Raw genomic sequence first — 13,627 nt, forward strand, 5'->3', positions numbered from 1 at the left:
AATCAAATTTAGTGGCGAAGACGCCAAACAGGAAGTGAGCTCATATGTCGGCAGCCCTTTGACATATCTCAGCCAAACTTAACGACATAAAGCCACACCCCTCCAGAAGGGTCCACACCAAATTTGGTGCAAATTGACCAATAGGGGGCGCTATAATTTGTAAAAATGTGTTTTGGCTCATATCTCATGTTGTGTTTTGGTTAGAAACAAAATTCCAATGCCTGATCACACTGTTGGATGCCCCATTGAAGGTCATTTAAAAATTTCAAGGTCAGCACAAGTTATGACCATCTCTCCAACATAACATCAATCTCTTAGCATGTGGCTGCTTGGCCCCGCATTGCTGCTTGTTGTCGTTGTTATTGCTTGCTCCCTGTCACGTATCTTCACTTCTATTGTCATCATTCAATTCGTTTCTAAACCGCACCACATTGTCTCTCAGATTCTGTCTCGATACATTTGTCCTTTCTGGAAACTGTTGGTCCCATCTTCTTTTCATTCTCTGCATGAATCCTCTGTCATACCTTCTCTTTTCATCTTCTACTTTTATCAGCCATTTCTTCTCATTTTCCCTGTAGGTCAATAAGTGATGTTTTGCTTCAGCTTCTTAATTTGAGAAAGCAGTATCTTGTCTTGCTACTTTATTTCTCTGGAGTGCTCTGATGTTGTTGTCATTAGGTGTTGTTTGATGGCTTGGTTGAAATCAATTGTTATCTATATCTCCCATACAATTTAAGTTAGTACGCACAGGACAAACAGTCCATCCAGGGTTACCCGGCTCTCTGGATAAGGCTTCGAGTGATGGGGCTGCCATGCCATGTTTTGAGATGGCCACCCAGGCTGTGCATTTCACAGATTGCAAGGGCCTCTGAAGCACCTCATCTGGGGTTTGTGTGCCCCAGAACGCATTGTTGCACAGCCTGTGTAGACCAAGCGCTCCCATTTCTCTCTCATTGTCCAGTCTTTTGGAAAACGATGAGTACTAATCCCATCAAGATTGGTGTTGCTACACCCTCCTACGATACATCTGTTAACCATTTTAATAATTATGTGATAACATTGAAGAAATTTGCAGAAAACCACCAGGTTGTTTTCTCATAAACAAACCAGCGCTGACATAGGATTCAGAGGGAGGCGTCCTGCAGATGATGTCACGAAAATCAATGTTTCCCGGGAAATCCAAATGCCAAGTTTTTTCAGAGGCGGACCATCTCATCTCATCTCATTATCTCTAGCCGCTTTATCCTGTTCTACAGGGTCGCAGGCAAGCTGGAGCCTATCCCAGCTGACTATGGGCGAAAGGCGGGGTACACCCTGGACAAGTCACCAGGTCATCACAGGGCTGACACATACGTAGACACAGACAACCATTCACACTCACATTCACACCTACAGTCAATTTAGAGTCACCAGTTAACCTAACCTGCATGTCTTTGGACTGTGGGGGAAACCGGAGCACCCGGAGGAAACCCACGCGGACAACATGCAAACTCCGCACAGAAAGGCCCTCGCCGGCCATGGGGCTCGAACCCGGACCTTCTTGCTGTGAGGCGACAGTGCTAACCACTACACCACCGCGCTGCCCCATAGGGTACCTATTTTTATTATTTACTATTTATTGTTTGATCTCAAGCACATTAAGAAGGCAAGAAACTCGTCCACTAATTGACTTTTCACGAGACACATCTGTAAATTGAAAAGCATTCCAGGTGACTACCTCATGAAGCTGAGGCCACAGTGTGCAAAGTGTCATCATGGTAAACGCTGGCTACTTTGAAGAATCTAAAATATGAAACCTTTTGTTTTTTAAACACTATATTTTGTTTACCACAAAGTTTCATACATATTCCAAATGTTATTTCGTGTGATTTCTTCAGAATAGTTCTACAATGTAGAAAATAGTCAAGATACGACTGTAAAATCTATGAATGAAGAAGAAGAAGCCTTTATTTGTCACATGCACACTTCAAGCACAGTGAAATTCATCCTCTGCATTTAACCCATCTGAAGCAGTGAACACACCCAGAGCAGTGGACAGCCACACTAGAGCGCCCGGGGAACAGTCAGGGGTTCGGTACCTTGCTCAAGGGCACTTCAGCCATTCCTGCTGGTCCAGGGAATCGACCCAGTAACCTTTTGGTCCTAAAGCTGCTTCTCTAACCATTAGGCCATGGCTTCCCTATGAAGCTACACTGTTGTAACATGTGCAGAATGTGGCTTGGCATTGTCTTGCTAGAATAAGCAGGGACATCCCTGAAAAAGATGCCATCTTAATGGCAGCATGTTGCTTCAAAACCTGTATTTATATTCTTTATACAATCATGTTGGTTTTTAATGCAGTGCTGCTTGAAGGATTGACGGTCACAAGCATTCAATGTTGGTTTTTGGCCTTCCCACTTATGTGCAGAGATTTGTCTGGATTCTCTGAAGTTTTGATGACATTACTATGGATTGTCGATGATGAAATCCTTAAATTCCTTGCAATTGTACGTTGAGAAACGTTGATCTTGGACTATTTGCCCATGCAGTTTTTCACAATGTGGTGAACCACGCCTTGCTTGTGAACAGCTGAGCCTTTCCAATTACCAATTAACCTGTTTACCTGTAGAATGTTCCATACAGGTTTATTTTGGGAGCATTCCACAATTTTCCTAGTCTCTTTTTGCCCCTGTCAAACATTTTTGGAACATGTTGCAAGCATCGTATTCAGAATGAGTGTATATTTACAAAAAACAATAAAGTTGATCAGTTTGAACATTAAATACTGAAATTATTTGCAAAGCATTGCATTCTGTTTTTGTTTATGTTTTACACACCATCCTGTTTTATTTAAAGAGCAGGGATCTATCAAAGTCTGATGTTGGCTGTATGTGGAGTTGCCCCATCTTGTTGGAACCATTACACATCTTGATTCACGCCACGATTAACTTGTTGAGCACCACAAGGTAACGCTCCTTTGTGAGAGTGACTGCCTCCTTGTCTGCATCTTCAAACCAAAATGATCTGATTATGCCATGTTTTGAGATGGCCACCCAGGCTGTACATTTCACAGATTGCAAGGGCCTCTGAAGCACCTCATCTGGGGTTTGTGTGCCCCAGAACACATTGTTGCACAGCCTGTGTAGACCAAGTGCTCCCATTTCTCTCTCATTGTCCGGTCTTTTGGAAAACAATGAGTACTAATCCCATCAAGATTGGTGTTGCTACACCCTCCTACGATACATCTGTTAACCATTTTAATCATTACGCGATAACGTTGAAGAAATTTGCAGAAAACCACCAGGTCATTTTCTCATAAACAAACCAGCACTGATGTAGGATTCAGAAGGAGGCGTCCCACACACGACGTCACGAAAATCAATGTTTCCCGGGAAATCCAAATGCCAAGTTTTTTCAGAGGCGGACCAATTCGCCTGAAATGGCTTGATTTCAACTGAATTTTTCTGGTATTGCACAAGGTAAAAAACTTGCACAAAATGCAAAATGTGACAGATATTTGACCAAAGTTTATTATAAAATAGGAGAATTACATTGATCTTGCTCCTGAATTTACCCGTGATATGCCCTTTAATATTGGCAAAATTATTAGCAGTGACATGAGTTGCATGTATTTTGAGACACCCTTGTATAAGCAGTAGCCACAAGGACCCATAGGGTACTTCATATCATCTCATTATCTCTAGCCGCTTTATCCTGTTCTACAGGGTCGCAGGCGAGCTGGAGCCTATCCCAGCTGACTACAGGTGAAAGGCGGGGTACACCCTGGACAAGTCGCCAGGTCATCACAGGGCTGACACTTAGGTGGTGTTTACATTAGACCGTATCAGTCTCGTTTTCGTCGCGGATGCACTGTCCGTTCACATTAAAACGCTGGGAAACGACACCACAGGCGGAACAACTTGAATCCGCCAGGGCCCACGTATTCAACCCAGTTCGTATCTGATCTGGTGCTGTGTAAACATCGAGATACGAGGAAACGCAGTGCTGAGCTCTAGCTGACGTCGTCATTGGACAACATCACTGTGACATCCACCTTCCTGATTCTCTGGTGTTGTTCATGCCACGTTGGTCATGTGACGCGACTGCTGAAAAACGGCGCGGACTTCACTTCCTGCTATTGTTTCCGCCTTGTATCACCTTTTTGTTTTTCATTAAAGAGTATAAAAGTATGAATATAATGCTTTGCTTTGTCATTCTTAATGTTGTTCATGGTAAGATGCAAATACTGCCCATTGTGTAGTTATGATTGTCTTTAGGCTTGCCATCCTTCCACTTGCAAGTGGTGAGTGACTTGCGCATGCCCGATATGCACTGGGATCACACACACAGCGGCTCAGTCCCGAATCACTGCTCGTGCGCTTCACTCGCGCGCTCTGTGAGCTGCGCAGGGCCAGAGTGCGCACCCTCCAGAGGGCACTCGCTGTTCAGGGCGGAGTGATTTGGAGCGCAGCCGCTGAGGAGGAAGCGCTGAGCCGCACTGACACATTTCAACTTACGTGCCGTCTAGTCATGTGATTAGCGTATCCGTGTATTGGCGTTGCTGTGTGCACGCGAATTGTGTATTGACGTTGCTGTGTGCACGCGAATTGTTTTAAAAACGTTAATCTGATGATCCGCTGATACGGTCTAATGTAAACACCACCAGAGAGACAGACAACAATTCACACTCACATTCACACCTACGGTCAATTAAGGCCGAATCCCATTTCACCCCTTGGACCAACCCCTTGGCCCTTCCCCTCCATTTTGCGCGTTCACGTGAAGGGGTAGGGGTATCCCAATCCCAGTTAACGCGGAGGGGTAGGGGAAGGGGTAGGGCTTCTGTACCCCTCCAAACGGAGATTTTCCTGGAGCTGACTCCGAACGAAGGGGTTTGAGTGATTTCCCACAATGCCATGCGGATTTCAGCGAGATTTCATGCGGATTTCAGAAAGATGGCGGTTCCCGCGGCGAAAGATTGTCATAAATGTATTTTCTCCATTATTTACGTGTTTTAAGTTGTTATCCAGAGGAAACACGCTGCTTGATTCGCTTTCGAGCTGAGAATGAGCAGCGATTTCTGAAATCCAAGCTGCTGCTAAAAAGCTTTGGGAGTGAGTATTGTTTTCGGTTGCTTGACTACGTACGTTTTGTTCTGTTATTCTCGCTTTTATTGTTTACATGAGTGTTCTGACACCTCATTCTGTCGGATGTGGTGCACGAAGCGCCAAAGATATCCCATTCAGTGGTGTTAGTTAACAAATCACACCCTGCCAGCAGAGATTTCTGGTTCTGGCTCTGACTGGAGCGGCTGGTCGCAGCCAATGACGCATTTGGTCGCGTTTTGCTAACGTAAACGCTGATGGAGGTACGCGATGACGTATGCGATCGTTGAAGGGCTATCCCAATACGTAAGGGTTGAATTTCAAGCCCTATCCCTTGTAGCTCAGTTTCAAGGGGAAGGGCCAAGGGGAAGGCGGAGGGGAAGGGGGAGGGGTAGAAATTAGAATTGGGATTGGGCCTTAGAGTCACCAGTTAACCTAACCTGCATGTCTTTGGACTGTGGGGGAAACCCACGCGGACATGGGGAGAACATGCAAACTCCGCACAGAAAGGCCCTCGCTGGCCACGGGGCTCGAACCCGGACCTTCTTGCTGTGAGGCGACAGCGCTAACCACTACACCACCGTGCCGCCCACAAAGTCTCATCTCATCTCATTATCTCTAGCCGCTTTATCCTTCTACAGGGTTGCAGGCAAGCTGGAGCCTATCCCAGCTGACTACGGGCGAAAGGCGGGGTACACCCTGGACAAGTCGCCAGGTCATCACAGGGCTGCACATAGACACAGACAACCATTCACACTCACATTCACACCTACGGTCAATTTAGAGTCACCAGTTAACCTAACCTGCATGTCTTTGGACTGTGGGGGAAACCGGAGCACCCGGAGGAAACCCATGCGGACACAGGGAGAACATGCACACTCCACACAGAAAGGCCCTCGCCGGCCCCGGGGCTCGAACCCAGGACCTTCTTGCTGTGAGGCGACAGCGCTAACCACTACACCACCGTGCCGCCGTTATTTCGTGTGATTTCTTAAGAATTGTTCTACAACGTAGTCAAGATACGACTGCAAAATCTATGAATGAAGAAGAAGAAACCTTTATTTGTCACATGCACACTTCAAGCACAGTCAAAATTCATCCTCTGCATTTAACCCATCTGAAGCAGTGAACACACCCAGAGCAGTGGGCAGCCACACTAGAGCGCCCGGGGAGCAGTCAGGGGTTTGGTACCTTCCTCAAGGGCACTTCAGCCCAAGGCCACCCCACATTACCCTAACTGCATGTCTTTGGACCCGGAGGAAACCCATGTAAACTCCACACAGAAAGGCCGTCGCCGGCCGCTGGGTTTGAACCCAGAACCTTCTTGCTGTGAGGCGAGCGTGCCGCCGAGTCGGTGTGTACAAACTTTTGACTGGAACTGATGACCGCCTTCTCAAAAATTTAGTATAGTGTTAAATATTTAATCAAAATCATGTATCTGTGTATTACTTGATTTAAAGCCAATACAACGATAAATTCCTCTAAAAGTAGAGACTTCATATTGGCCACAGTTTGAGCCGCCATGTTGATTTGACGTCACTCTGTAACTGAAAGAGGAACTGGAAGCAAGCAGCTGAGAAAACTCCTCCAAGCTGACGGGTTGAAATTACAATTTGAAGGAGTGTTTTTGGTGACTTTTAGCTGTTGAAGGCGAGGAATCACAACCTCATCCGCTGAAACAGGTTTCCTCAGCCACATCTCTACCTGTGTGTGCCTGTTGATGTGTGGAAGGGGCGGGTGGAGTTGAACTGCGCATGAACGGAAGTCGATGACGGGTGAGAGGGGAAAAGCGGAAGAGGGAGTCTGGAAATCACAAACATGGTAAATGAAAAAATAATTAATAACAAAGACAGGGTTATTTGTTTTGTTTTCACAGGACACACGCCAGGCTGATGTTGAAACTCTAGAAATGTAATTTCCGGTGTCTGGTGGTTGGAGAGTTTGGACAGAGCTGCTAAGCGGCTAGATCAGTCAACGCTCATGGGCTGAATCCTAAACGCACATATAGTGCACTAGGAAAGGCCGCGCGCGCTATTATTTCACTCCGTATCTAGTGCGGATGTGTAGGGAGCAGCTAGTTATTTGGTATTCGGACATGGCTAGCCTGGTAGCTTCGATTTGAACACGCAATTTTAGACTTTCTTTTAATTTTTTTCCCCCCTGGCAAAACAGCTTCATTGAGGTCATTAAATGACCGTAATGTTGTCAGTAAATTATTGCTAATTGTATTTTCATTGGTTATATGATAAAACGTTAAGCTTGGGTATGTCACTGAATTGAACAGGCCTGCTAAATATGAACATAATTAAGTTGTTAAAGGAAAACTCCACTCCAAAGCGCGTTAGACATGTTTAGGTTGAACTATTTCTGAGGTGTTTAGTGATTTGGAGCGTTAATTTGTTGGCTAGTGTTGAATTTTCGTTATTCCTGTGAGAAGTTGGTAGTTATGTGCCGCAGTGACGTCACAAGGGGACCTTTATGAGAAGAGTTAGAATGGAGATAGTTGTCACTGACGTCACGGCATTCCAGGGAACGCCCTCCAGCCGCCATCTTGTGGGGCAAACAAAACGGACCGTTGCCATTACTGGCTACGTTATCTCGGACGAATTTATGAAGTTATATGTACCAGAATCCAGGGACGCATGTCGGCCCGGGGGCATTTTGAGTTATTGACAGATTCAGAAAGTACAGTTTCTAAGCTTTCCAACGATGCCTTCCATGTGGAGATCTGACAATATTTGAAGAATGTGTGGCCTTTTGAAAGTGTATACTTCTTAAAACAGAAAAGGGAGAAAATCGCCCTCAAAGTTTTCCATCTCAGCTACTCTGGGTGCAGGGCGGGCGCATAATGGTGCTCATTTGCATGACATTAAGGAAAGCCCCACCCCCTACGAGCTAGCACGATGCTACTTTCATGTAAACAAAGATCACCACGTCAATTTTCCTTCCATGCAAAGTATGCCCAACACAATTATGAAGTACAAAAATAAGTCCTAAAGTATACTTTAACGTTTTGTGGTTGAAAAATTACTCACACCGTAAGAAAGATAGCACGATGATGACACAACTAACACAACACTAGTTTCATGTAAAGCCTCGGTCACAACCGGCCGTACGGTACGTGCTCCTACGGCCGGTCTACATGCAAGAAACGCACGGAGAGCGCGCGTGTGATGTGCTGATTTTCGAGCCGCAGACCGGCCGCAGAGGTTCTTTGTCATGTCAAACAAACTCTATGGGCGCTTACGTTTTTTTTTTCAGGTTGCAAGACAAACTTACGGCCAACGCGCGTCTTTCTCCATGAACAAAAAAAAAAAACCCAGCGATTTGGGAAAGGCCAAAAAATCGTACGTCCGGTTGTGACCTAGGCTTAACCAAACCACAACACTCTCCGTTACATGCAAAAATAACCACACAGCCTTAGATTAATAAACTCACCCCATCAGAAAGAGAAACGGCGCCTTGCACACACCAATGCCTCCGATGGAATATGTAGTCTTAGAACACTTCCTTTTGGTTGCGTTTTTTTGCTAGAAATGGTTATCTCCGATGTAACTACCGTGCGTCTGTTTGCTTCGCGGTGTTTCAGCTCCTCTGCGCTCTGTTTAGCTCGCTCATTCCATAGTGAAATTACACGCCTGTATGCAGCTTAAGTAGCCACGAGCTCAGCTCGTATCATACAGCTGATTCGCGGAAAAAAAAACAAAAGACTTAATTCGTCACGTGAATGGCCCATATGGTAATTTACCCACACCCCCCAGCAGGCTACAGTCCTGACAAAAACGAGACAATTTGCAACAAAAAATGTATGCTTTTCCAACAAAACAATCTATTATCTGAAATACTGATTGCATTCTTCAAGATCTCAACTTGCACATGATGGAAAAAAACAAAAATCACAAATTTCGGAAAAAAAAAAGCTTCTTTTGCGATTATCTCGGATTTGTTTCGGCCGACATATGTCCCTGGATTTGGTGAGGCGTCACATATAGTCAGTTTTCTAAAGTAAAGATCAATGTCGGCAAAATCAAGCAAACAGAAGTATATAGATACATTAGACGACAACGGTATGCAGCCAAACTGCTCTTGATTGGGGGAATTGACCCCTACGAAGTGGACAAAGATGCATTTTTAAGTGACTATGCAGGGCTGCCAAAGCCTGAAACTGCCAAAGCCTGCTCCAAAGCCTGAAACTGACTTCATCAAACTTTAAAGGCTGTCTGATTATATACAACTTTATATATTGACAGCGCGTCTTTTGGCGGATGTCGCCTTTTTCACGGCTGAATCGCGCAGATCCGTTTTTTTTTTTTTTTTTAGGGGGGGCGTTGGAGTGTCTGATTATAATTTCAAAGTAAATTCTGTATTAAAATTACTAAATAAGCAAATCCATTACAGTCCATGAAACAGGAAGTATAAGGATGAGAAAAAAACAGTTTAAATTGGAAAGCTGCGCACATTTGCCAGGGATGAGAATTTTCCGCGGATCTGCGGAATTCCGAGTTTTTCCCGCTGAAAATGTCATTTTTGTGAAACGTGTAAATCCGTTGAGAAAATTTCGGGGGGGTAGGGGTCGGCGCGAGGCCAGGCCAGGGTTCCAGCGGGTCCTTAAAAAGTCTTAAATACAACTTTCGGTTTTCAAGGCCTAAAAACGTCTTAAATTGTTTGGAATGACTGGAATTTTCGAAAGGGAGGTATTAAGGCCAATTTATGCTGACAACCCAGTCCTCGCAGATGGTGTCGCAGATGGCGTCTGCGTAGCCTACCCCCTTCGCAGACGCTCTGCGCGCACCTCCCAAAAATTGTGACCACCGCAGAAGCCTCGCAGACAAGAGGGCTCTGATTGGTCCACTCTACATCCGCTGTACACGCACTTCCGCTTCCCTACTTTCCCGGTTTGTTTTGTTTTCACAACCGTCATTTTTAAAAACACAAGTGAAGATGGAGCAGCACGAAGAGCGGTTGATCGAGGAAGTGAGGAAGTACGTACATCTATACGACTCCAGTTCTAGTCATTATAAGTAACCGGAGGATAAACACACCACTAACCACACCCACCAACTACTCCTAGCGACTTCGCGCCCCCTTGCGTTGCGGCGGTGAATAACATCGCGCACGCCTATTACTCCCCGCTCAACGATAAATTACAACTGTCTGCGAAAAGCTGTCTGCGAAAGCCTTGTCACAAGAGCATGCAGAGGCCCTTAGATTTAATATTGGACCGAACGAGTGAAATGTCTCCATCCGGTTTGGGGTATTTTTTTTTAACTGTAATTTTAAAAGTGACCAGCGCACCTTTTGGGGGCGGTTCTGTGCGTCTTCTGTGCATTCCGTAGATCAAGAGCTAACGTTAGGAGGCTACTGGAGGCGGTGTGGTGCGGTGGGTGGGAAGAGTGAGAGATGCGCAGGTAGCTTACGCAGGCGCTAGAAAGCAGTGATAATTATGGGAAGATATCTGTTTAACGACAAGTGGTTGGGGGATGGCAGATACCCCCAAAATAAGGAGAAGACTCGTTTGCGATAAAAAGCGCTGGATCGCACAAATGTGTTTAAAGACGATAACGCAGCGCTGGGGACACGCCCACTGGGAAACTGGTTTTTCACGGACACGAGGCGCGCGCACGTGTTAGAGGTCAAGCGCTCCGGAGTGAAACGAAGGGGAGCTCGCGCATGCGCACAAGAGTCAGGTGGAAAATGGGGCTTATAGGAAATAATAATAATAATGATTAGCATCATTTTTTTACATAATTAACATTTGTTTATTGTACCAAGTTTAATATAAATATATAAACAACCTTTATTTCAAAACTCAATTAAAAAGAACTCCAGAAAATACAATAATTCTAAATATAGTACAGTATAAATAATTTGTACAAAAAGTTTTTTAGTTTTATTACTTATCGTTTACGAGTGTTTTTAATATAAAATAATAAGAATAATATTAACAACCACTAATAATAATTAGTAGTAATAGTAATTATTATTGATTATTAATCATTACTACTTACGAATTAGTGATTAATAAGTACTAGGGATTATTAAATGTTATAAAAGTAAGTTTATAAACGTTTTAAACCATCATTGAATTTGAAAACATATATATAATGTGGGAAAGTTGGCAGACTTTTTTTAAATGTCCCATTCTCATCCCTGATTTGCGCAGTCCTGCACACCGCTCGGGCTGCGCAAATGTGCGCAGCTTTCCGATTTAAACTGTTTTTTTCTCATCCTTATACTTCCTGTTTCATGGACTGTAACGGATTTGCTTATTTAGTAATTTTAATACAGAATTTACTTTGAAATTATAATCAGACACTCCAACGCCCCCCCTAAAAAAAAAAAATCGGATCTGCGCGATTCAGGCGGCATCCACCAAAAGGCGCGCTGTTTGCATCCCAAACACAAATCAAATCATACAGAATAGACCTAAAATGTTTTTCAAAAATGACCGTTGCGTGAGTGAAGTGACAAGTTTCAAATAGAAACGTGACAAACGAGCGATATTAAGTGTACATTACAATGTAAACGTACACTCAGCGGTTCCAGTTAGGCATTCTCCAGAGATTGTTCACATGATGTTTTGGTTTCCAAAAAACAAACTTAAACACAATTGATTGTTTATTTAAACAACTTACCACTTATAAAATGATTGGAGCAGACTTTGCTGTGTTTGGAAGGCTGATAATCCTTGCGGTTGATTCTCGCAAGCCATAGATTTCTCCTTTGTATGCCGAGTTTCTTTGTTTGCTCGCCTTTGTGCTCCCGTACAGTGGGAATTCCATAAAAGCTCCGCTTGACTTCATCATCTGACCGATTACGACAGCCGTGAATACAATAGGTGTGCACCATTGCTTGCTTTAAATAGCCTGCTTGGGTTCTTTTGAAGACTTTGTACTCGCGCGTTACAACGTGTGCTCAGTCACCCGTACGGTAAGCTTGACCCGCAAGATGGCCGCCACTAGGGAATCCCCGACTCTGTGACGTCATGTGAAAACTATCTATAGGTTTTAAAATGTCTCCTGGTGTGCCAATAGATTCCCCTGCCTAGTCCAGTATAAGCATTCAAACGAACTGTCAGAAAATGACAATTCCACAATAATGATTTAATTTCCTTCTCAATATCAGCAGTTTCACAGATAAAAGTAAATTAAGAGTTTACAGCTGGGCCATCCTTAAAAAAAAAAAAATCCGTTTCCTGTCCACCGGGTGAGCAAAAAAATTTTCAGTAGGGAGGGAGGGATTTTTTTATTTTATATATATATATATATATATATATATATATATATATATATATATATATAATATACAGTGGTGCTTGAAAGTTTGTGAACCCTTTAGAATTTTCTAGATTTCTGCATAAATATGACCGAAAACATCAGATTTCCACACAAGTCCTAAAAGTAGATAAAGAGAACCCAGTTAAACAAATGAGACAAAAATATTATACTTGGTCATTTACTTATTGAGGAAAATGATCCAATATTACATATCTGTGAGTGGCAAAAGTATGTGAACCTCTCGGATTAGCAGTTAATTTGAAGGTGAAATTAGAGTCGGGTGTTTTCAATCAGTGGGATGACAATCAGGTGTGAGTGGGCACCCTGTTTTATTTAAAGAACAGGGATCTATCAAAGTCTGATCTTCACAACACGTTTGTGGAAGTGTATCATGGCACGAACAAAGGAGATTTCTGAGGACCTCAGAAAAAGCGTTGTTGATGCTCATCAGGCTGGAAAAGGTTACAAAACCATCTCTAAAGAGTTTGGACTCCACCCATCCACAGTCAGACACATTGTGAACAAATGGAGGAAATTCAAGACCATTGTTACCCTCCCCAGGAGTGGTCGACCAACAAAGATCACTCCAAGAGCAAGGCGTGTAATAGTCGGCGAGGTCACAAAGGACCCCAGGGTAACTTCTAAGCAACTGAAGGCCTCTCTCACATTGGCTAATGTTAATGTTCATGAGTCCACCATCAGGAGAACACTGAACAACAATGGTGTGCATGGCAGGGTTGCAAGGAGAAAGTCACTGCTCTCCAAAAAGAACATGGACGAGCCAGAAGGCTATTGAAAATGTTTTGTGGACGGATGAGACCAAAATAGAACTTTTTGTTTTAAATGAGAAGCGTTATGTTTGGAGAAAGGAGAAACACTGCATTCCAGCATAAGAACCTTATCCCATCTGTGAAACATGGTGGTGGTAGTATCATGGTTTGGGCCTGTTTTGCTGCACCTGGGCCAGGACGGCTTGCCATCATTGATGGAGCAATGAATTCTGAAGTATAGCAGCGAATTCTAAAGGAAAATGTCAGGACATCTGTCCATGAACTGAATCTCAAGAGACGGTGGGTCATGCAGCAAGACAACGACCCTAAGCACACAAGTTGTTCTACCAAAGAATGGTTAAAGAAGAATAAAGTTAATGTTTTGGAATGGCCAAGTCAAAGTCCTGACCTTAATCCAGTCAAAATATTGTGGAAGGACCTGAAGCGAGCAGCTCATGTGAGGAAACCCACCAACATCCCAGAGTTGAAGCTGTTC

General features: G+C 43.9%; 1 protein-coding gene across 1 annotated transcript in view; it reads left to right on the forward strand.

Moving 5' to 3' along the window:
- The first annotated feature begins 6,806 nt into the window (after positions 1 to 6,806).
- dcun1d1 (DCN1, defective in cullin neddylation 1, domain containing 1 (S. cerevisiae)) overlaps positions 6,807 to 13,627 on the forward strand; it is a 46,391-nt gene continuing 39,570 nt past the window's right edge. The window contains exon 1 of the mRNA XM_060921496.1: positions 6,807 to 6,905. Coding sequence (XP_060777479.1) covers positions 6,903 to 6,905 — 3 coding nt within the window. The 5' untranslated portion in view covers positions 6,807 to 6,902. The remainder of the gene's footprint in view (positions 6,906 to 13,627) is intronic.

Source organism: Neoarius graeffei, chromosome 1, assembly GCF_027579695.1.
Source record: "Neoarius graeffei isolate fNeoGra1 chromosome 1, fNeoGra1.pri, whole genome shotgun sequence".
NCBI classification, from domain to species: Eukaryota; Metazoa; Chordata; class Actinopteri; order Siluriformes; family Ariidae; genus Neoarius; species Neoarius graeffei.